The 25467-nt window shown below is 40.3% G+C and overlaps 1 protein-coding gene across 6 annotated transcripts in view; it reads left to right on the top strand.

The window, feature by feature from the left end:
- The window catches only part of ddr2b (discoidin domain receptor tyrosine kinase 2b), a 29900-nt gene extending 4455 nt beyond the window's left edge, over window positions 1–25445 (top strand). For 3 of the 6 annotated variants that reach the window (XM_067454247.1, XM_067454248.1, XM_067454249.1), the window contains 15 exons: window positions 247–349; window positions 438–675; window positions 7176–7323; window positions 7537–7639; window positions 7724–7907; window positions 9696–9936; window positions 10105–10170; window positions 10561–10697; window positions 10869–11070; window positions 13394–13611; window positions 13688–13809; window positions 13948–14145; window positions 19878–20112; window positions 21698–21847; window positions 25017–25445. In XM_067454247.1, coding sequence (XP_067310348.1) covers window positions 247–349; window positions 438–675; window positions 7176–7323; window positions 7537–7639; window positions 7724–7907; window positions 9696–9936; window positions 10105–10170; window positions 10561–10697; window positions 10869–11070; window positions 13394–13611; window positions 13688–13809; window positions 13948–14145; window positions 19878–20112; window positions 21698–21847; window positions 25017–25148 — 2477 coding nt within the window. In that variant the 3' untranslated portion in view covers window positions 25149–25445. Of the gene's footprint in view, window positions 1–246; window positions 350–437; window positions 676–7175; window positions 7324–7536; window positions 7640–7723; window positions 7908–9695; window positions 9937–10104; window positions 10171–10560; window positions 10698–10868; window positions 11071–13393; window positions 13612–13687; window positions 13810–13947; window positions 14169–19877; window positions 20113–21697; window positions 21848–25016 lie in introns of those variants that run through there. The other 3 variants (XM_067454250.1, XM_067454251.1, XM_067454252.1) reach the window with 3 other exon arrangements.
- The last annotated feature ends 22 nt before the right edge of the window (window positions 25446–25467 follow it).

Here is a 25467-nt window from a genome sequence, read left to right on the forward strand (position 1 = left end):
GGAGCAAAACGACTGATGCCTGAAAGAGGTAGGAGGCTGCTTATATGCTTTGCGGTTGATTGAAAGATTAGATGGGTTCACGCCTCTCGAACTTGCGTTTGTGTACGTTGCTAATTGAAAGATTAGATGGGTTCACTCCTCCCGAAATTATGTTGTGAACTTCACTAAAATATAGCTGAAATGCTGGAAAATGCCGGTGTTGCCAGTAGGTTCCATTTAACCGTCCTAAATTCCATCCTGTGATAGCTGTATGTAGGTACCCACTGGGGATGACGGGTGGCCAGATTCAGGATGAATATATTTCTGCTTCCAGCCATTGGTCAGAGTCCACTGCAGCTCGATATGGCAGGTACATCAAACAATCTGATCACACACTCAAAACTGATCAGAAACACTAATATGAGTTATTTCTTCGACCGCATCCCTTTCTATTCCAGATTGGATTTTGATGATGGAGATGGGGATGGGGCGTGGTGTCCAGACGTCATGGCTGAACCAGACCGTCTAAAGGAGTTTTTGCAGATTGACCTTCGTACTCTCCATTTTGTCACTCTTGTCGGCACGCAGGGAAGGCATGCAGACGGAGTGGGCAAGGAGTTTGCCCAGCGATACAAGATTAAATACAGCCGGGACGGCACCCGCTGGGTCTCCTGGCGCGATCGTCAAGGCCGACAGGTGAAGTTATTTTTATCAATTCCATTGAGAATGAGATCTTGTATAAGTTCTGGCAGGGGATAGCATCATCTCTTCAAAGGTGTTGGGTCATCTGAAATCTTCGTTGAGGCTGGATCCAAGCTGGAGCTGGCATAACCTACCTTAAAATGGATAAAAAAGCATATGGAAAATAATTAGCCTTGCTGCTGTTCATAACATTTCAAGCCAAATATATGCATTTTATCTGATATAACTGGAGTACAAGGTTATGAGATGTATATCACTTAATTATCACTTATATCTCTTTAGCCTTTGAATGCTAGGCTAAAGATCTAGATGTGTCTTTAATCTTAAACTGGGAGACTGTGTGTCTGAGCCCCGGACATTATCAGGAAGTCTATTTCAGAGTTTAGGAGTCAAATATGAAAACGCTGTTCCTCCTTTAGTGGACACATGACCTTAATGAGGTCATCGGATAAAAAAATCACTTTTATACGTGTTTGTATATAAATGTGTATTTGCAGTGTGTGGACACAACCATACTACAATGATTAAAAATCAATTCACAATTTTTTATGCTTAAAAAGGCCTAAACACTCTCAATAATCAAGCCGTTTTAATTTTCTCAGCAATATGATGTCATATTGCTCATGCAACACCCAAAACCAATGACGGACTGTCCCATATTATTATATTTTTACCCTCAGCCAGTTGTACACTTTCTGCCAAAGCAGCACTTCACATGTCTACTCACCTCACGGACCCAAGGGGTGGGGTGAAATGGGTCGCTGTGAACAGAGCTGTTTTGAGGACGTAAAAAGGGTTTTGCTTTACAGAAACAATGAGGAATTTTAACTAAAGTATGTTAAAGACTTAACATGAAGACCCTGAAGAATCATACCAACTTGTGGAAAATGTGTGTCTGATGACCCCCCTCTTTTAATCGATACAGAGCTTAATAGGTGACCAGTGTAGAGTTGATCAAATTTGTGTTATGTGATCATATTTTCTTGACCTGGTAAGAACTCTATGCATTTTGGACTAACTGCTTGTTTATTGAGACTGCAGGACAACCAGCTAGTAACACATCAAAGCAATCCAGTCCAGAGGTCATGAATGCATGAACTAACTTTTCTGCATCAGAAACAGAAAACATATTTTGTAACTTAGCGATGTTTCTAAGGTGGAAGAATGCTGTTTTTGTTAGATGAAATATGATTTTATGCTTTGTGCGCTGATGTGACGTCATGTTCGAACAAGAAGGGGTCATCCCCAAACTATTCCCATAAAGTTGGGAGCATTCAATTGTCCAAAATGTTTTGGTATGCTGAAGCATTAAGGCCAAGTGTAGCTATTGACTGTTGTAGAAAGTTGGCGACTACTGCGCACTGTGTGCCTCAGCATGTGCTGACCCCACTCTGTGATTGTACGTGTTGCTGTTGTTCCCAGTTGCTTCCACCTTGTTATAATACCACTAAAAGCTGACCGTGGGATATTTAGAAGTAAGGAAATTTCATGACTAGACTTCCTGCACAAGTGGCAACCTATCATGGTACCACGCTTGAATTAAATGAGCTCCTGAGAGCGACCCATTCTTTCACAAATGTTTGTAGAAGCAGTATGCATGCCTAGGTGCTTGATTTTATACACATTTGGCCATGGAAGTGATTGGAATCTAATTTCAATGATTTGGAGGGCTGTCCCAATACTTTTGGCAATATTTATCATTCAAGAGGCTTATATTTACCATTTTACCATTTACCAATATGGTTGCTTTATGTATATCTTTGACGCACTCTGTCAACTTAGATAATTTAGAGATTTTATCTGGTTATGATGAAATATATACCTGAGTATCATCTGCATAACAGTGGAAACGTGTTTTCTATATTACCAAGGGGCAGCATGTGTATTCCAAATGGAAGATGGCCTAACACAGGCCTTTTTACTGATGTTCATTTGGTTAATTCCCTGTTTAAACAAACAAAATGGTAACGGTCTGATACCACCTTAATGCCTGTCCCTGAATACCAGTGTAATTTTGTAGACAATCTAAGGCCTCGTCCACACGAAGCCAGCGCTTTCCTAATCCGATAATTTTTTTTCCTCGTTTCAAGAAATATCTGCGTCCACACGGGATTAAGAAAACGGACTAAAAACGATGTAGTTTGCATGCCAGGCCAGTGTGTGGCGCTGTAATTCTGCCACAGAAATACACTAAACACGGAGAAGAAGAGTTGTGGCTAGCAGGGGTATAGCAGTGGTCGGAGGTGAGCCAAAATCTCACAATTAAATAACAATAAATACATTTGCTACTTAACAGATGTGTTTTATTAATGCCTACACCTACCCCAACCCAAAACATACCCTTACAATAATGCAGATACGGTAATTAAATGACGCAATATTGATGTGCGCATGCCCAGTGCCCGTAGTTGTATCCCTTAAACTCTTCACCGTGCTGGACGTAGTGTGATGACATCACCGTTTCAGAAAATATACGGATTCGCTGTACACGCGAAGACGGAAGATGACCGTTTTCAGATTTATCCGCTTTGGGACCCGGTTTCGAAAAATATCGGATTCATGCTTCAAAACGCCGGATCCGTGTGGACGAAACGCTGATACGGTACAAAATGTATACGTATACAGCGAAACGCGTCTCCGTGTGGACGGGGCCTAAGAGTATGTCAATCTATAGTGCCGAACACAGCACTAATTAAGTAAAACTAGTATTGAGAAGCAGCCTTGGTCAGAAGTTAGTATGTCATGTGTAATTTTAACTAATTTTAACATTTTCTGTCTTATGATGGGGCCTGAATCTGGACTTCAGTTTTTTATTGATATAATTTATATCCAGGAAGAAGCACAACTGAGCAACGTATTCAATGACATTCAGACATCCAACTTATTCAGACATAATGGAAGATTTGAAATAGGTCTGTCATTTGCCAAATCATTTGGAATCGTAATGGTTAGGCCTAAGTTCTGTCATGTCCTGTTATAGTTCCATTTTTTATGCTTCTCTGTCAACAAACACCTTGATACACAAACGAAAAGATTTACTAGGGATTAGAACATTGTGTGGTGGATTGCATTTCACCAAGAACTTTTATAGCGAGTACCTCCTGCCTGAGATTGTTCGACCAGTCCGTGGATCACTAGGCGAAAGATGCAGGAGGAGGCGCAGGGATAGACGCCAGAAGCGTGACTGCGGAACGGGTTAAGGAAATCTCCACACAGGCCAGCGCTACCCAGCATCTACCTGACTAATGCCAAATCCCTCTGCAATAAGATGGATGAGCTGTCGATGACCACCGAGACACAAAAATCGGTGCAGAACTGCTTAATTATGGTAATAACAGAGATGTAGATACTTGGGGATCCCAGATGAAGCTATCATGTTAACAGCGACTCTGGCAAGAGCAGACGAGGGGGATTGTGCGTCTACTCTAAAAACAGGTGGTGTAAAAACATTACAGTGACCTAAAAACACTGCTTGTGTGCATTCCACCAGGTGCTAACACTAATACAGCATTAAACATCTTGCAAATAGCCATCAATAAATTGCAGTCTGTGCACCTCGATGGGATCTTTAGTGTGGCTGGGTACTTTAATCATGTAACTCTAAAGAGGATCCTTTCTAAATTCTATCAGCATGTTACATGTTCAACGAGAGGTCAAAACACACTGGACCATGTATACAGTAATATAAGGTGAAGTCTCTACCCATCCTTGGTCCAGCCTGATCATTTATCTCTTTTTCTCACTCCAGCGTTTAGACCTCTTATTAAGAAAACTATGCCTATTGTGAGATACACAAAGATTTGGCCTGAGGATGCAGTCCCACAACTGCAGGATTATATTGAGTGCACCATATGGGACATGTTTTTAAAACAGGATTTAACAAACTTTGCATCCACCATTTTGTTTTACAATAATGGTGGATGCGCAGCCTTTAGGTCCGGTAACTCGGTATTAGCGTTTCCAGATCCAACTTAAAAAGAGGCATTAAGGAGGCAAAAGCAGATTACAGGAGAAAGATAGAGGGACATTTCAGTGAGAGGGAACCCGGGGGCATCTGGCAGGGCACCCAGCACCTCACAAACTTTAAGGGCTCCAAAGATCTTGACATCAGAACCAGATGAGGAGCTTAATCATCGTTCTTTGCACGTTTTGAAGTGACTGAGGTAGAGTCAGCCAGTACCAGCTATGGACAACCTGGCACTTACGCTGAGTAAAAGTGCGGCCAGGTTAGTGCTCCGTGGTGTGAACGCCAGTTAGGCTGCTGGTCCCGACGGTATTTCAGGAAGAGTATTGAAGGACTATACAGACCAGCTGACTAAGGTTTTTACTTCCATCTTCAACCTCTCTCTGTCTAACTCTACTGTTCCTAAATGTTCCTAAATTAAATCTGTCACCATTGTGCCCATTCGTATGAAATCATCTGTCAGCAGCCTCAATGACTACCTCCACTGTCATGAAGTGCTTTGAACAGCTGGTGTTAAAGCGCATTAAGTGCTCGCTCCCTCACAGTTTGGACCAGCACCAATTCGCATATAGAGCCAACAGTTCAACAGGAAATACTTCACACTATGTTAACACATCTGGAAAAATCCAGCGCATATGCGAGAATCCTGTTTGTGGGTTTTAGCTCTGCATTTAATAGCAGAATGGTGTCTAAACTTCACTGTTTTGGTGTCAACCATTATACTTGCAGATGGAGCCAGGACTTTTTAACAGTTAGTCAGGCTGGGGTCCCATCACTTCTCAGTCCTGAGTCCTGAACCTCACCACTGGGGTCCCCCAGGGCTGTGTGCTGAGCCCTCTGCTATACACTCTATACACCCATGACTGTATACCAATCCATGACAGCAATTTTATCATCAAGTTTGCAGATGACACTACTGTAGTGGGAACTGATATGTTATAACAACGAGTCTGCCTACAGAGATGAAGTCCAAAAACTCACTTTCTGGTGCTCTGACAACAATATGGCACTTAACTCTTCAAAAACCAAGGAGCTGGTGATAGATTTTAGAAGGAAGAGGGAGGAACCTGCCCCTCTTTACATCAAAGGGGGCTTTGTGTTAATGGTCAGTAATTTTAAATTCCTTGGAACACACATATCTCAAAACCTCCCATGGTCTGTTATCACCAATGCCCTTGTTAAAAAAAAGCACAGCTGCGAATTTTACAAAATGCTGTTTAGAGAATCACCCATGACACCTTGGTGTGGTTTAACAGCTACACTATGGCTGTTCATGTTTCTCTGATTTCCTCATTACACTCTAAAAAATTATTTAGAAAAAAAGTTACCTGGTTGCCTTAAAATTTTGAGTTCATTGAAATTAAAATTTTGAGTTAATACAATGAATTTTTTTTGAGATTCGACAACCTTTATTAAAATATTATTAAAAGATTTTGTAAGCATATTGGGTAATTGTGTGTGTTTAATTTGTGATGATGCAGTGAAACATGCCAAATAGTGCTATTTTCATGATTTATCACATTTTTTATTTGGTTCAGATATAAAAATATTTTAAGTTTCTATTTATTAAACAAATTTTCTTCATTGTATCAACTCAAATTTTTAATTTCAATAAACTCAAAATTTTAAGGCAACCAGGTTACTTATTTTTTTAAGTTAAACCAACAAAAACCACCACAATTTTTTTACAGTGTAGTTAATTAGTCCCACACACCAGATTCATCCTGGTTTTTTTGAGAAAGTTAAAATGCAGAATGTTTCCTGTGATGGGTAGGTTTAGGGGCAGTGGCAGTGTAGGGGGACAGGATGTACAGTTTGTACAGTATGAAATCCATTATGCCTATGGAAAGTCCCCATAAAACATGGAAACATGACGTGTGTGTGTGTGTGTGTGTGTGTGTGTGTGTGTGTGTGTGTGTGTGTGTGTGTGTGTGTGTGTGTGTGTGTGTGTGTGTGTGTGTGTGTGTGTGTGTGTGTGTGTGTGTGTGTGTGTGTGTCTGTGTGACTATATGTGACAGGATCCAATTGTGGTTTCTTTATCATGGAGGCTCAGTACATGCAAAGAGTCATAATATCTTTGATGTGATTAGTTGAGATGTTAAAGGGATAGTACATGTAAATTAATGCTAATTCTGTCATCATTTCATCACACTCATGACTTTCATTGTATGGAAAGAAAAGTCAAACAGATTTGCACTGAGCCCCTAAAGGGACATGGGGGGAATTATATTTCAATGCTTTTGCCTTCTCTCACAAAACGTTTGCATTGTGCTGAGAAAATTAGCATTCACTTGCAAAGCCTTTTTGATGGAAATAATAAGAGGTAGGGGGGAAAAAACATGTGTTGAAATACAATTCTGTTCCTTATATCCTTGTCTTTTTTAGGGGCTTCATAGGTTTGGAATGACACAAGAGTGAGTAAATGATGACAGAACATTTATTTTTGGATGAACCATCACTTGAAGCCTTAAAGAATAATGCTTATTGTGAAATTTAATTTCATGGCCTCTGTGTTTTCACCATTATTTAGATAATCGAAGGGAACCGTAACGCCTATGATGTTGTGCTTAAGGACCTGGAGCCTCCCATTATTGCTCGTTTTGTGCGTTTCATGCCTGTGACTGACCCTTCTATGATTGTGTGTATGAGGGTGGAGCTCTACGGCTGTGAATGGCTCGGTAAACTATGTCCTTTCTTTCAGAAACATTATTTGTACAAGTACTCAAATGCAGGCTGTGGCATTAACAAAACCCTAAAATGTCTAATCGCAAAAATGCATAAAAAAGCTACAAATATTTGCATTCACATTCTAGTGTAGAATGTGTTTCAAGCCATTATGGGATTGATTTAGCCTCTTTAAGAAATAATTAAAAATGTACTCTCTGCTGCAGATGGTCTGGTGTCCTACAGCGCCCCTTCTGGCCAACAGATGAATTTCAAAGGCCAACAAATCTATTTAAATGACACTGTGTATGATGGCGCCATTAGTTACAGGTAGAGGATCACTCACTTACACTAAAGCAAATATCACCACTTCATTCAGACAAATTAAACAACAAGGTTTTCTTTTTCTTTCAGCATGACAGAAGGCCTTGGACAGCTCACTGATGGGAGCTGGGGTTTAGATGACTTTACTAAAAGTCAGGTGTATGGTGCCTGGCCTGGCTATGACTATGTTGGCTGGACCAATGCTAGTTTCCCTGGTGGCTCAGTGGAGATGACATTTGAGTTTGACCGGGTCAGAAATTTCACATCAATGAAGGTTTGTCTGATCTACAGAAATGCATTTGCACCTACATGTCCCTTTTGAAAAGTAGTGTGCTTAAAGGCACAGTATGTAATTTTCAGCGTTTCAAAAAGGTCGCTTTTCAAAACAAAACAAAGGCGTAGCTGAATCTTGGGAGTTGTTGTCTTCTAGCCTGAAAAGCCAGTTCCACATCAAGATGTTTGGTCTGGGAACTCACCATTGGCAGGGCTCAATTCAAGGGGCGGGACAAATGGTTGTCTTTCAGATTCCCTCTGCACGCAATAGGATAGCACTACAACCAACCAGAGCAACGAAGAAGGAGAAGCGGAGCTAGTTGATAGATATAACTTTCCGTGTCCGTATCCTTTCCGTATCCAGTTCAGAGCAATACTCTGAACACATCTTCCTTTCTTAAAGGGGTACTTCAGTGCTGGGAAGATGAATCTGTATTTAAACTGGGTAATCAATGTAGCAGAAATGTGAAATTATTTTTGAATTTGGTGCCTTCTAGACTGAGAAAAGACAGAAAATGTATTTTTGTCTCATGGGGATGAAAGACTACAATTCCCAGAATGCTTTGCTGCCATGTGAGGCCATTCCCAAAGCCACCTACTTGATTACTGTGACTGAGTTGGAGAAGACACTACAATTAAAAACTGAACGTGTCTGTTCAATATAATGAGTGAGTCACCGCGCGAGTATCACAGCACTGAGCACTAACTGCAGGAGTGAGATAAATGAGCTGATGAGCTCTCGTGATGAGAGCTGAGGTAATCGCGACTACACTCACGGCATACATTCACAATGCGAGTTCAGTCTGGCGCATTTTAGTTCATGCCTTTGCAAGCTTAACTTTCATAGAAATTAATTTGAGAAGTTAAAAGACTTACGTTTGAATGAGTGCCTGTAGCTGTGAGCTGAGCTCTGAGTGTAATCTCCATCCCCCACGCGGGTTCAAAACATGCGGAAATGGCTCCCTCTGCTGGCTGTAGTCTTTAGCCATTGGCCAAACATTCCTCCTATGATGCAAATATCGCCAATTTGGTCCTAGGAGGAATTTTTCCAGAAATAAAATGCATAAATCTCTTGTCTCAGGGGGATATGAGGGAGGAAAACACAATCATTTGAATATACTCCATGGTTTCTACTGATACAAAGCCATATGCTAATCACTGAAGTAACCCTTTAAATACATGTCATACAAAATTTGGCACGTTGCTTGTGTTCACTCTTAAAAGATATTTCTGTTAGTTAGCTTCTTCTTTTTCTTTTTTAAAGTTTTAAGAATGTGTTTACTAATTATGTTTCCATGGTTCCTACACTCTAAAAAATGCTGGGTTGTTTTAACCCAATGTTGGGTCAAATATGGACTAACCCAGCAATTGGGTTGTTTTAACCCAGCAATTGGGTTGTTTTAACCCAGCGATTGGGTTAAATATTTGCTCAAGATAACCCAGTCGCTGGGTTAAAACAACCAAACTGCTGGGTTAGTCCATATTTGAATCAACATTGGGTTGTTTTTTATTTAGAATTTTTTAGAGTGTAATCATGTGTGTTGTTTAGTTGCTCACTTATTCTCTATAAGCTATATGACATTAAAGAAGTATATTTTAATTTACAATTAATGCTTGTCATACATTTAACATGCAACATTTAAACCGTGTTTCAAAGACAAAGACAATGAAATTATTTGAAAGTATATTATTTCCATAATAAGTTTTCTTATAACATCTTTTTCACAAGGACTATCATGAATGTATCATTACTATTTTGTATTGAATGGATATCCTTCTGTTTAAATAGGTCCACTGTAACAACATGTACACATGGGGAGTAAAAATCTTCCGTCAGGCCATGTGTTACTTCCGTTCGGATTCAGACTGGGAGCCCAATCCTGTGTTGTTCAAGCAGAAAGCGGACAACATCAGTCCAAGTGCTCGGTTTGTCACCGTTGCCCTTGGCAACCGCATGGCCAGCGCAATTAGGTGCCGTTTTTTATTCAATGGCATCTGGATGATGTTCAGTGAAATTGCTTTCCAGTCAGGTAATAGAGGGTTTAATCACACTGCATTTTCTTTCTTTCATCTCTAGCTTTCCTTTTCTTATCTGTTCACTTTTTCATTATTCATTTTAGCACATTAATAGCCTACTAAAAATACATTTGGTCTACTGCTACAGTTTAAAATGCTTTTCACCCAATTTAACCTTTCAGATACAGCAGTGTACAACACCTCTCTTGTTCCTCGTAAACGTAACCAAACCCCAGGCATTTATCAAGGTAAATGGTATAATTATTTTACATACCATTGATCATTCTTTGTGAATAATCATCTTCACTTGCATGGTGCCATTTGGTTGTTACAGTAGTACAGTACAGTATGAAGTTACAGGCAACAGCGCCCCCTGGCGTTCATTACTTAATGCAATGGCCACATACATTTAAATGAAACATATTTTTATACACTAACAGATCAAGCAGAGGTTTTTTTTTTTAATTTATTTTAATTTATTTTTTTCTTTAAGATGGGTCTGATACACTTTATATGAATGGGAGAAATCCTAACTGGACTTTTTATAGAATCATTGAGACTCTTAATAGCTGTATGAAAGGATGTCAATTTGCACACAATTCATTTGTATCATCTTTTCCACAATAAATATTCTGCAGGGGATGATCCCACTACCAAAACTGATGACAGCAGCACAAGGATCCTAATTGGCTGTTTGGTGGCCATTATTGTCATTCTGTTAGCCATCATAATAATCATACTATGGCGGCAGGTCTGGCTGAAGATGATGGAGAAGGTAAGATTATCATCTTCAGCATCAACCTCAACTTTATCAACCTCTAAATAAGGTTTGCAGCCTGCTGTGCATTTCCTGAGCATAAAATGACTATTTGTGATCTTTTTCAATAGAAAGATGTGCCATTCACCCTGTCAGTTCATTAATGTAGCATGTATGTAACACTTACAGGCTTCTCGCCGCATGCTAGACGATGAGCTGAATGTGCATCTTTCTGTTCAGAGAGAGGAATTCGCCCACCGTCACTCCTCTCTGTCCAGTGATGCTGAATCCAGTTCAACGTATGAAAGGATTTTCCCCATGGGATCCGACTATCAGGAGCCATCACAACTTTTAAGGAAACTACCAGAGTTCCAGGCTACGGAAAACCTTGGTTAGTGTCAAGATTCTTGGATCTGTTTTCCTCTTCATTCTAGCTCATTATGCTCATTATGTGTATGTAGGAAAAGTTCAGCCAAAAAGGAAAATACTGTTATCATTTACTTACCCTCATGCGACGGCAAAAGATTTGTCCTTCTGTGGAACACAGAAGACACTATTTTGAGAAATATTATTTTTTCTCTACACAGTTGAAGTCAATGGGCCAAAATCATCAAAATATCAAAATCATGGTGTTATTAGTTAGATTACTCAGTATGACATGGTACTATTATATTGTCTAGTCTTAATTTTCGACACACCAAACTTGGTTAATACAGTCATGCTCAAAAGATTACATAGCCCTTGCAGAATCTGCAAAAATGTTAATGATTTTAACAAAATAATTGGGATCATATACTTAGTACATTTTACTTAGTACTGTCCTAAATAAAATATTTTACATAAAATATGTTTACATATATAGTCCACAAGACCAAAAAATTGATTCAGTTTTCCAGCATTTTTTGCCTATTTGAACCCTTTTCAGCAGTGACTGTATGATTTTGAGATCTATTTTTTTACACTGAGGACAATTGAGGAGCTCAAACAAAACTCTTAAAAAGGCTTTATTAAAAATGTATTTAAAAAGGATTGTTAGGAACACCATACTAATACTGTGTTTGACCCCCTTTCGCCTTCAGAACTGCCTTAATTCTACGTGGCACTGATTCAACAAGGTGCTGAAAGCATTCTTTAGAAATGTTGGTCCATATTGATAGTATAGCATCTTGCAGTTGATGGAGATTTGTGGGATGCACATCCAGGGCACGAAGCTTCCGTTCCACCACATCCCAAAGATGCTCTATTGGGTTAAGATCTGGTGACTGGGGGCCATTTTAGTACAGTGAACTCATTGTCATGTTCAAGAAACCAATTTGAAATGATTCGAGCTTTGTGACATGGTGCATTATCCTGCCGGAAGTAGCCATCAGAGGATGGGTACATGGTGGTCATAAAGGGATGGACATGGTCAGAAACAATGTTCAGGTGGGCCGTGGCATTTAAACGATGTCCAATTGGCACTAAGGGGCCTAAAGTGTACCAAGAAAACATCCCCCACATCATTACACCACCACCACCAGCCTGCACAGTGGTAACAAGGCATGATGGATCCATGCTTTCATTCTGTTTATGCCAAATTCTGACTCTACCATCTGAATGTCTCAACAGAAATCGAGACTCATCAGACCAGGCAACATTTTTCCAGTCTTCAACTGTCCAATTTTGGTGAGCTTGTGCAAATTGTAGCCTCTTTTTCCTATTTGTAGTGGAGATGAGTGCATCCGGTGGGGGTACCCGGTAGCTGCATACCTCGGTTGTAACGAGTGGTTATTTCAGTCAAAGTTGCTCTTCTATCAGCTTGAATCAGTCAGCAAATTCTCCTCTGACCCCTAGCATCAACAAGGCATTTTCGCCCACAGGACTGCCACATACTGGACGCTTATCCCTTTTCACACCATTCTTTGTAAACCCTAGAAAGAGTTGTGCGTGAAAATCCTAGTTACTGAGAAGATTGTGAAATACTCAGACCGGCCCGTCTGGTACCAACAACCATGCCTTAAAATCACCTTTCTTTCCCATTCTGACATTCAGTTTGGAGTTCAGGGGATTGTCTTGACCAGGACTACACCCCTAAATGTATTGAAGCAACTACCAATGTGATTGGTTGATTAGATAATTGCAATAATGAGAAACTGAAAAGGTGTTCCTAATAATCATTTAGGTGAGTGTGTGTGTGTGTGTGTGTGTGTGTGTGTGTGTGTATATATATATATAATTTATTTTTTATTTTTTATAATTTATTTTTTGGCAGATTCTGCTTTGTAAACCTTTGAGCATTTTGTTTTCAGATGTTAAATGTAAGGCCTGCAAGGAAACAATTTAATCACAAGATCTTCACACTGTTTTCTAACACTGACAGTTCAATGTGGCATTGTCTGTCTGGACAAAAAAAAAAACACCAACAATCACCATAAAAGTATTCAACTGACTTGTGTGCTATATTCCATTTACTATGGTAATGTGACACTGAAGACTGGAGTAATGATGAAAAAAAAATTAAATTGTTATTTTAAATTGTAATAATATTTTACAATATTAATCTTTTTAGAGTAGTTTTGATCAAACAAATACAAAAACATAAAAAAATATTTAAAAAATTTTGGAATGACATTTACGTTTCATTTAGCTAACATCATGATAGATTTTTAATTTTTGGGTGAACTATCCCTTTAAAAACATAGCATGCCTACAGTGTTTATATGGTTGTGTTACAGCAATGATTGATGCCCCTTCCGAACCCTCTACGACCCACCCTACAGAGGAGGTCCCACACTACGCAGAGGCAGACATCGTGAGCCAGCAGGAAGCCCACAGTTACCGTGTCACTGTGGTCAACATGCCTTTATCTCCAGGAAGGGATGGTGCTCTGGAGGAGTTTCCAAGGGAGAGACTTATTTTTAAAGAGAAACTTGGAGAAGGACAATTTGGAGAGGTTGGAGAACAGTTCTCGTCACCAAAATGCTATTCTTGCTCAAGTTATTAGTTATATGTGTTCATACCTACCGCAGGTTCATCTGTGTGAAGCTGAGGGAATGCAGGAATTCATGAAGGACTATTGTGATGAAATGAATGATGAGCCTATGCTCGTAGCAGTCAAGACTCTAAGAGAGGACGCAAACAAAAACGCAAGGTAAATCACAGGTGCAGGTGTCCCGCAATCGATTTTACGTGCCTGTTGTTGCTGAGAAGCACTGCTTTCTGCTTTACAGATGCTGTCCAGCCATTTTAGGACAGTTTAAACTTTCCTCAAGGAAATCTACATTTTCAGGAACGACTTCTTGAAAGAGATCAGGATCATCTCACGATTGAGAGACCCGAACATCATTCGCCTGTTGGCTGTGTGCGTTGAGAGCGATCCGCTGTGCATGATCACGGAGTACATGGAGAATGGGGACCTCAATCAGTTCCTGTCCCGTCATGAGCTGCAGGACGAAGGAGTTCAGGCTGGTGACTCGGCTACCATCAGGTATAACAGACTGAAAAAAAGAGGTAACACTTATGAGGAAGCCCATGCTTATAATGAGTTATAACCCCATATGATGCTTTTCTCCAAAACACATTATATAAACATGTTAATAAAACACCTTCTATTAAAAACTTTTTGCAACCTCCTTTTGCCAAGATAACAGCCCTGAGTTTTCTCCTATAATGCCTGATGAGTTTGGAGAACACTTGAAAAAAGATCAGAGACCAGAATCAGATCCACAGATCCATGCTGGTGCTTCTTCTCTTAAGTTCCCTCCTTGCATTTTCTATAGGGGTCATGTCAGGAAACTGGAAGTCATGTCAGAAGCTTCATTTTGTGCCCAGTAACACATTTTTGTGTTGATTTTGAAGTTTGTTTTGGACGATTGCCCTAATGGAAGATCCAACCACAGCCCATTATAAGATTTCTAGCAGAGGCCATCAGGATTAGGATTCCATCAGGATTCCATTGGCATTTGCTAGAATCCATGAGACCATATATCTGACGAAGATGTCCAGGACCTCAAGCAAAAAAAAAGGCCCACAACACCACAACTGTTGTCATGGGGTACTTTTTATTCCATCTGGTGGTTTTGCTGCCAAAAAGCTCTTTTTATAGTTTCATCTGATCACAGAACTAGGTCTCTTTTGAATATCCAGTCACACCTGACAACTGAATATGCTGGAGTTTGTTTCTGGATGAGCGAGAAGGAATTTTCTTAAAACCCTCCCAAACAACATGTGGTGACGTAGGGGTTGTTTGACTGTTTTTTTGGCTTTCTGACCCCAAGACATTTATCTCTGCAATTCTCCATCTGTGATCCTTGGAGAGTCTTCAGCCACTCAAACTCTCCTCCTCGCCTTGCATTAAGACAATATAGAGACATCCTCTTCCAGGCAGATTCGTAACATCTTTAGCTTTTCCTATACAGCCACCTTCTATTTTCTAAGTTTAGATTTTTTTAATGATAGATCAAAAAGATAAACAATGCAGATTTATTTTTACAGCCCTCTTTGATCATATTTACCAGGGGTGCCAATAATTATGACCACAGTTGTACCTATTTATAAGAATAACTATTCTATGAATATATTTATAAAGACTCATTAATACCTATACTGCATTATAAGAACAGTTATATTTACATTCATTCATGTTATTTCTATAATTACTTATAAATCATGCATTTGCTTTTTTAGGGTGCTTTCACATCTCTAGTTCGGTTTATTTGGTCCGAACCAAGGGCAAACAATTATACATTGTTGCATTTTTTCAGCTTTTTTGGTTCCTTTTCACACCACGCTGATTGCTTTGGTCTGAACCAGTTGAAACGAACCAAAACGCAGGCACGTGACAACATCCACGTCACTCATTGGCTATGGCGTATTTCCTAAACTGCTTTTCGTTTGGTCAGAATTTACGTGTGGGAAAATTCCAACAGAGGAATCAAAGCCAGCAAACTATAATAACACTATGGAGAGACGACTGCGCGGGCCAGTTTTGTCCCTGGCCATAGTCTACTACACTGTGTGTATTTACCACAGTATGCAAACAATACATTTCTATAATGAAGCGCGGATGTGACATGAAAACAACGCTCTAATGCACTGCAGATGGCGAGCGCGCATCACTCGTCACTTCAAGAGGAGGCGTGCATTAATTATTAACTCTGACATGCTCATCTTCCGAAAATATTGCCGACGATCTATCAGGTAATAATATCATGCACACATTGTCAGCGAAGCTAACTACGGCAGCTGATTCAGTCCAAAAATGATCAGTACTTTTGCAGTTGGTTCTGTTCGAGGTCGGATCACGTTCTCACCACAAACGAACCGCTCCCGAGTTTGTTTGAAATCGTACTGAGACCACCTCTTCAAGGAGGTCTCGGTACGCTTGTTTGGTCCGCTTTTGGTGCGCACCCGAGTGCGATTGCTGCTTTCAGACCTGACCAAACGAACCGCACCAAAGAGGGAAACGAACTCTAGTATGATTCAACCGAACTAAATGAGGCAGGTGTGAAAGCACCCTTAATGCACATGCTTATAATGTTACGTCTAGAACAAAAGAAAACTGGTGCGAGGACTCAAAATGATAATTTATTATAAAATAAAGCATAAACACAAAACAAAACTCATGATGGGGCCAAACACATAACAAAAATAACAACTTGAACTCAAAACATACCAAACTAGGAATTTACGGGGACACGGGAGACGTAGACAAGACAACGATCCGACAAAGACAAGGAGCTTATAAAAGGGGACAAATCAAGCAAGGGCTGAAGAAACACAGGTGGGGCAAATGAAACCAATAATGAGATAACAAGGGGGGAGGGATCAAGACAATGACAGAAGCACAAAGCCACTATAACAAAACCCACATGTGCACACAAGACAGGACAGGCATGCGACACATAATCCATTATAAACTGATTTGTAAGTATTAATTAGTCAGTTGTATGGCTCCATCAATGTATTTATAAAGATGCAGCATGAATTGCTATAATGTTATTATAGTTACAATTGCTTTTTTAGCAATTCAGATTTCTGACAAATAAGTGAATACATTGTTAATGCAACTTAATGTAGGTCAAAATAATATCTTTTTGGGGTTTTTACATTACTTACTTTTCGCCATAAACAACAGCTAAATTTGCTATAATAGGAAAACGAAAAACATTTTGTTAGTCAACATTTAGTTTACTTACTATTAATAAAGATTACTTAATATTAATGTTTATCGTGATCAGTTTTAGGGAAAGTTATTTTTAAAAGTAATATTGTTTTTGTTATTTTTTGGATTTGTACAGATTGAGCTTTAGATGTGTACGTCCACAGAGTTGTCTTGAGGCGTAAGTCAAAACAGCTGTTCGTTTCGGGTCACCCAGAAAGGGGTCCCCAGCATCCAAGCAGAGGATGAGAAAGTGGATAGTTGAGGCTATCTCTCTTGCATATGAGTCGGTCGGACAAGCTTCCCCTATGTCAGTCTGTGCACCCTCAACCAGAAGTATGGCCACCTCCAGTCAGGTGTATCACTTCGAGAGTTTTGTGATGCGAATTGTCCTAACCACACACATTTATTTTACAACCTGGACCTGGGCTCTACCCCAGGGTCCCAGGTGCTCTTGTCTTAGTCACGATTTCATACAAGAAAGACACTTGTCTTTATGGCGCCATGGGTATAGACGTTCCCACAGCATAATTTCTCGATGATGCGTGGGTTCCCTTGAAGGGGAGTGCCTCGGTTACGACTGTAACCTTGGTTCCCTGAAGAGGGAACGAGACACTGTGTCGCTCTGCCAGACAGTTTTTTTCTTTGCGTGCTTGTCAGCGAATTACTTCAGACTATTAGAACATAGTGTTGCACTGTTTGGGCATGCTTTATAGTTTTCTTCTGACATCCCGTCATAGAGACATAGCGTATTTAGGCCATGCCTAATGTCAGTTTTGTACAGTGCCTTGCGAAAGTATTCAGCCCCCTTGAACTTTTCAGGCTTCAAACATAAAGATATAAAGACTGTAATTTTTTGTGAAGAATCAACAACAAGTGGGACACAATCATGAAGTGGAATGAAATTTATTGGATATTTCAAAGTTTTTTAACAAATCAAAAACTGAAAAATTGGAAAACTGCAACGGATGATTGTGTTTTAGGTGCATATTAGGGGCGCCACGGTTCACAAAACCCACGGTTCGGTTCCCATCACAGTTTTAGGGTCGCGGTTTTCCGTTCTGTACGGTTCTTGTTTTTGTTTGTTTTTTATCCAGAAATGTACTGCAGCATATGATATATTAATTATCCACAATTTAGGATACAGTATTTAAAACAAATTATATCATAGCCTAATCATGCACAAACTGAACTTGACCATCTCTGAGGAAAGGGATATTTTGATACAGCAAGAGAGAAGACATGCTTTTCATTTATTTGGCAAAAAATGAGAATGTGTCTTGCTATCTCTACAGGAACTTATGTGCCTTTTTAGCACACAAAGATTGCACTGAAGAATTAACTTGCGTTTATCAAACTTCAGTGTAGCTTTAAGCCTCTTTTATGCACGACGCGTCCGCTCAAGCGCGAGGGTGCGTGCGGCAAAAATGACGTCGACGCGGAGTGCGCGAGACCCCATTTCGCTTGGCGTTGTGCACGTCAAACTTCGTAACTATGCGTGTGGCTCCGCAACTGAAGAGCCACGAGTTCCAGACGAATCTGCTGGCCGAGAATGACGTCTCATCACGCCGCACCCGGTCTGCGCGTCGAGTATAAACACCTCCCCAAACGGACGAGGCGCGCGCAGTCAACGAGAGAGACGAGGAAAACAAAAAAAGAAAGCATATGGCAATTATCGCGACCGGAAAAATTATCGAGCTCGTTTTTTATCGTGCGATTAATTAATTTATCGACTATCGCGACAGGCCTAGTCTTCTCCTTGTATAAGCTGAAAGAGGGACGGCCAGGTCTTGGTAGATTTGCAGTGGTCTAATACTCCTTCCATTTCAATATTATCGCTTGCACAGTGCTCCTTGGGATGTTTAAAGCTTGGTAAATCTTTTTGTATCTAAATCCAGCTTTAAACTTCTCCACAACAGTATCTCAGACCTGCCCTCCTTGTTCTTCATGATGTTCTCTGAGACTATCACAGTGCAGGTGCATTTATACAGAGACTTGATTACACACAGGTGGATTCTATTTATCATCATTAGTCATTTAGGTCAACATTGGATCATTCAGAGATCCTCACTAAACTTCCGGAGAGAGTTTGCTGCACTGAAAGTAAAGGGGCCGAATAATTTTGCATGCCCAATTTTTCAGTTTTTGATTTGTTAAAAAAGTTTGAAATATCCAATACATTTTATTTCAATTCATGATTGTGTCCCACTTGTTGTTGATTCTTCACAAAAAATTACAGTTTTATATCTTTATGTTTGAAGCCTGAAATGTGGCAAAAGGTTGCAAAGTCCAAGGGGGCCGAATACTTTCGCAAGGCACTGTATATTATATTTCCTGCTGATTACTTTCCCATTGTATTCTTTTTCTTATGCATTTTTTATCCCTATTTTAATTCCTTTCTATGTAAAGCACTTTGAATTGCCATTGTGTATGAAATGTGCTATATAAATAAACTTGCCTTGCCTTGCCTTGCCTTGCCTTGCCTTGCCTTGCCTTGCCTTGCCTTGCCTTGCCTTGCCTTGCCTTGCCTTGCCTTGCCTCCAGTGGGCGTAGTTCTCACTGTAATATAACATGACACGCTCTGTCTCTATTGCATGTGTGCACTTTTGTCTTTAAATGCTCAATTTTTGGGGTCAGCAGCTTATAAACACTTTTGGTTTTTTGGTTCTGGGTTTTTTAGCTTGTTTTCTGTACACCTTGTCACATATCATCTTTTAGACATTGTTTGTTTTTTTGTTATAAGTCAGAAATGACAAGGAGGCCGCTTCCCGCAATAGAAAGTCAATGGAGACGGTTGGTTTGTTTCCCACCACCCCCCACCCCCCACTGGGCGTGGCTTTCAGATTATGACGCGTGCTGCTCTGTCTCTATGTCACACCATTAGACTGATTTTACATGTACCTCTCAACGCAATCACGCAGAGCATTCCCGCAGCATCTTGTTCCCTCTTCAGGGAACCAAGGTCACAGTCGTAATGGAGGTATTTAGTTTCATCAGATGGATTTTTTTTTTTTTTTTTTTTGCAGAAAATACTGAAAATGTCTTCCTTTTCTCTGTAGCTACAGAATATTGATCAACATGGCCTCTCAGATTTCCTCTGGAATGAAGTATCTGTCATCCCTGAATTTTGTTCACCGTGATCTCGCTACACGCAACTGTTTAGTAGGCACAAATAACACCATCAAGATCGCTGACTTTGGCATGAGCAGAAACCTCTATCGTGGAGATTACTACCGCATACAGGGACGAGCTGTGCTCCCCATCCGCTGGATGTCCTGGGAGAGCATCCTACTGGTAAGCCTGATGGAGTCAAATGTACAGTGCCAATAAAGGGATAGTTCACCCAAAAATGGAAAACCTTCAAGTTGTTCCAAACCTAACTGTGCATTCACACCACCGGTGGCGAGAACGGCAAGGTGGCCGGAAGTCATTCATTTTCAATGGGAGCCGGGCGGCGAGCTCCGGCGAGAGCGGCGCGGCGTGTCTTGGACGATTTGGACATCGAGGAGATTTGAAATCAGCTCAACTTTATGGTAATGAGCTATGACGCGGTTCGGCGGCAACTGGCAGCAACCAATCTGCCATTGATTGAATGTAGAAGTGCTCCGTTTGAGAGAAATCCAGAGAACGCAGGCCTATAAACTTTGGTTCCGACCACATTAGTTCCCAAGCAAAATGTAAGAGTAGTTTGATGGAAGTGGAAGATCATCGCTGTGCGGGTTTCCCTATCATTTATGACGAGATCATTAATAGTGATGTGTAATTTGTTAAGAATTTGCGCAACAGTATTTTATAGGCGCTAGAACGCTCGTTGTTCAGCAGGTATGCAATTCATTCTTACTTTCACATTTAAACGATTTCATGAGGTTAATTTATACCCTACTCGTGGTCAGTCTTAGCCTGACAAGCCAGACCCACATCAAGATGTTTGGTCTGGAAACTCACCATAGACAGGGCTCAATCCGAGGGGCGGGATAAACGGTTGTCTTTCAAACTCCCTCTGCACGCGATAGGATAGCGCTACACCAACCAGAGCAACGAAGGTGAAACAAAGCTTGTTGATAGTTTAAACATTCGGCGTATCCGGTCGGCTAAACTCTGAACACATCTTCCCTTTTTAAGAATGACTTCAGTGCCGTTCTTTGTTCTTTTCTCAGAGAAAAGTTTAACTCCAACTCTTCCAGAATCGCAGACAAAGCTGATTCGAAAGACCGCCGCCGTTCGCCAGTTTCTGTGTTTACTAGAAGCATGCAAACGCAACTCGGCCGTCATCATTATGGCCCCGCCCACCGACTCTATACACGATGTGATTGGCCCGTCCAGATTGAGAGGAATACAGCTCAGAAGGGTATTGAGAGTTCCTAGACGACACTTGCGGGCAAATTAAATTTGCTGCCGCTAGGGTGTGTCTAAATTTCTAGGCTATATCAGTCTATCAATCAGCATCCTTGTTTGATTTGCAGCCTCTTTAAATACATAAAATAAAAATAAATAAAAAACATTCGATCTACGTCAGAGCGGCAGTGCGTCCACCAAGCTTTCTACATCGTCGTTAGCAGGGCAGCAAGAGCTAATTTTTACGCTCTCGGGCGGTGTGAACACACAGTAAGGATCTTTCTTCTGTTGAACACATGAATTTTGGTAACCAGACTGTTGATGGTAGGTATTGACAGTATTTTTTTTCCTACTATGGAAGTCAATGGCTACTTAACTGGCTGGTTACCGAAATTCTTCAACATTTTGTCTTTTGTGTTCAACAGAAGAAAGAAACTCATACAGGTTTGAAACAACTTGAAGTGAGTAAGTGATGCCAAAATTAACATTTTTGGAGGAACTATCTCTTTAAACTCACATCCGATTGACATGTGTGTTTCTACAGGGTAAATTCACCATGGCGAGTGACGTGTGGGCATTCGGAGTGACCCTGTGGGAGATTCTAACCCTCTGCAAAGAGCAGCCGTATGCCCAATTTACTGACGAACAGGTGATTGAAAACAAGGGCGAGTTTTTTAGAGACCAAAACAAACAGGTGAGACTTGCAATGCATGCAGTCATAATAATGACAAGCCTAAATCATTTTCATGTACAGCAAGGCTGTTTCAACCTTTCTAGACATATCTTTTAGGACATCACCCATCAAAGGCCTACAGAATAAACAATCTCAGTAATACAAAAATGAATTTATTTGATAACAATATTCCCTTGTGTAATGCTTAATAAAGATGTAATTTAATAATTGGTAATAATTACCACAGTACTTCAGCGCTGGGAAGATGAATCTGTATTTAAACTGGGTGCTCAATGTAGTAGAAATGTGAAATTATTTTTTAATTTGGTGCTTCGATGCTTCGCTGCCCTATGAGGCCATTCCCAAAGCCACCAACTTGATTACAGTGACTGAGTTGTTGAAGACACTACAATTAAAAACTGAACGTGTCTGTTCAATATAATGAGTGAGTCACCGCGCAAGTATCACAGCACTGAGCACTAACTGCAGGAGTGAAAAAAGTGAGCTGATGAGCTCTCGTGATGAGAGCTGAGGTAATCGCGACTACACTCACAGCATACATTCACAACGCGAGTTCAGTCTGGCGTTTCAGTTCATGCCTTTGCAAGCTTAACTTTCATAGAAATTAATTTGAGAAGTTAGAAGACTTACATTGCTCAGCATAGCTCCGTTTAAATGAGTGCCTGTAGCTGAGCTCTCCCTGCCAGCTGACTGTAATCTCCCATCCCCCATGCGCAGATTCAAAACATGCGGAAATGGCTCCCTCTGCTGGCTGTAGTCTTTAGCCTTTGGCCAAACATTCCTCCTATGATGCAAATATCGTCAATTTGCATCATAGGAGGAATTTTTGCAGAAATAAAATGCATAAATCTCTTGTCTCAGGGGGATATGAGGGGGGAAAGCACAATCATTTGAATATGCTCCAGGGTTTCTACTGATACAAGGCCATATGCTAATCGCTGAAGTAACCCTTTAAGTATTTTGATTACACAATGATACATGATGGAAAAAATACTACAAACAATAAATCATGATTTTCAGCTGTATAACACACTTTTTACAGAAAATATTATACAGGTCCTTCTCAAAAAATTAGCATATTGTGATAAAGTTCATTATTTTCCATAATGTAATGATTACAATTGCACACCAACTGAAATATTTCAGGTCTTTTATTGTTTTTATACTGATGATTTTGGCATACAGCTCATGAAATCTAAAAAAAATTGCATATTTCATCCGACCAATAAAAGAAAAGTATTTTTAATTTTAAAAAAGTCAACCTTCAAATAATTATGTTCAGTTATGCACTCAATACTTGGTCGGGAATCCTTTTGCAGAAATGACTGCTTCAATGCGGCGTGGCATGGAGGCGATCAGCCTGTGGCACTGCTGAGGTGTTATGGAGGCCCAGGATGCTTCCATAGCAGCCTTAAGCTCATCCAGAGTGTTGGGTCTTGCGTCTCTCAACTTTCTCTTCACAATATCCCACAGATTGTCTATGGGGTTCAGGTCAGGAGAGTTGGCAGGCCAATTGAGCACAGTAACACCATGGTCAGTAAACCATTTACCAGTGGTTTTGGCCCTGTGAGCAGGTGCCAGGTCGTGCTGAAAAATCAAATCTTCATCTCCATAAAGCTTTTCAGCAGATGGAAGCATGAAGTGCTCCAAAATCTCCTGATAGCTAGCTGCATTGACCCTGCCCTTGATAAAACACAGTGGACCAACACCAGCAGCCGACATGGCACCCCAGACCATCACTGACTGTGGGTACTTGACACTGGACTTCAGGCATTTTGGCATTTCCTTCTCCCCAGTCTTCCTCCAGACTCTGGCACCTTGATTTCCGAATGACATGCAAAATTTGCTTTCATCTGAAAAAAGTACTTTGGACCACTGAGCAACAGTCCAGTGCTGCTTCTCTGTAGCCCAAAAGTGGCTTGACCTGGGGAATGCGGCACCTGTAGCCCATTTCCTGCACACGCCTGTGCACGGGGGCTCTGGATGTTTCTACTCGAGACTCAGTCCACTGCTTCCGCAGGTCCCCCAAGGTCTGAAATCGGTCCTTCTCCATAATCTTCTTCAGGGTCTGGTCACCTCTTCTCGTTGTGCAGCGTTTTTTGCCACACTTTTTCCTTCCCACAGACTTCCCGCTGAGGTGCCTTGATACAGCACTCTGGGAACAGCCTATTCGTTCAGAAATTTCTTTCTGTGTCTTACCCTCTCGCTTGAGGGTGTCAATGATGGCCTTCTGGACAGCAGTCAGGTCGGCAGTCTTACCCATGATTGCGGTTTTGAGTAATAAACCAGGCTGGGAGTTTTTAAAAGCCTCAGGAATCTTTTGCAGGTGTTTAGAGTTAATTAGTTGATTTAGATGATTAGGTTAATAGCTCGTTTAGAGAACCTTTTCATGATATGCTAATTTTTTGAGACAGGAATTTGGGGTTTTCATGAGCTGTATGCCAAAATCATCAGTATTAAAACAATAAAAGACCTGAAATATTTCAGTTGGTGTGCAATGAATCTAAAATATGAAAGTTTAATTTCATTACATTATGGAAAATAATAAACTTTATCACAATATGCTAATTTTTTGAGAAGGTACTATATTGTTATTGCCTGTAACATCATTTGATCCATGGCAATGAGTAACAAATAATTAAAAAGATAACCATCTGAAAAAAGCAGAAAAAATTATGACTTTGGAGTTTGGATACCAAATGTACACTGCAATTATAGAATCTCCTACATGACATTCAAACAAAAACTATATACTGTAGGCTTATCGTGGCCACAAAATTTTTCCCACGACTTGTCAATTTGTTCCCTCATTTTAGTAAATTGTGGCCATGTTAAAAAAATTGAAATTGAAAACAAGGGAACAAATTATTACAATGTGGCCATGATTTAGTGAAATAAGGTAATCAATTATATTGTAGCAGTGAGCATGATTTACTTAAAATGAGGAAAGAATTAGTAGGCCTAAGTCGTTGCAACAAATTTATTGTGGTCACGATATACATATTTTTCCCCGCATGTCATGTGCGGTGCGCCATAAATATGTGCATTTTTTTCCCCCTCCAACACCTAAAAATAGCTGTCACTGCAAGATGAGTCAGGAGAAAAATCCATGTAATAACTTAGAAAAAACAGAAGGTGTCAGTGCTGAGCTGTTTTTTTAACCCCTCAGGTCTATCTGCCAAAGCCAGCCTGCTGTCCTGATTCAGTTTACAGCCTCATGCTCCACTGCTGGAGGAGAAACGCCAAAGAAAGGCCCACGTTCCTGGAGATCCACAGCACACTGATGGAACAACATGACTAATTCCATGATGATGTACAGGACAACTTTTCCCCACACATTCAACCCTCCTAGGTTTTTGTTTTTAGCTCTTAAAAAAAATTCCAAGAGATGTAAGAGAAGTCCAGCTAATAATAGCAACATCCTTCTTATTTCGTTATATATTTATAAGAAGAAAATCATACACAGATTTGTATACATATTAAATATTGTATGTTACGAAAATGTAATGGGAATAATGTTTTGTAATTATTGTTAAAAAGTTATTTTGTGCTTTTTTCAGTATATTTGCTGTTGTTAATAAAGATACATATTTGCTGACTTATTGGGAAGGAATGATTCT

This window comes from Pseudorasbora parva, chromosome 9 (assembly GCF_024679245.1).
Source record: "Pseudorasbora parva isolate DD20220531a chromosome 9, ASM2467924v1, whole genome shotgun sequence".
Classification (NCBI taxonomy): Eukaryota; Metazoa; Chordata; class Actinopteri; order Cypriniformes; family Gobionidae; genus Pseudorasbora; species Pseudorasbora parva.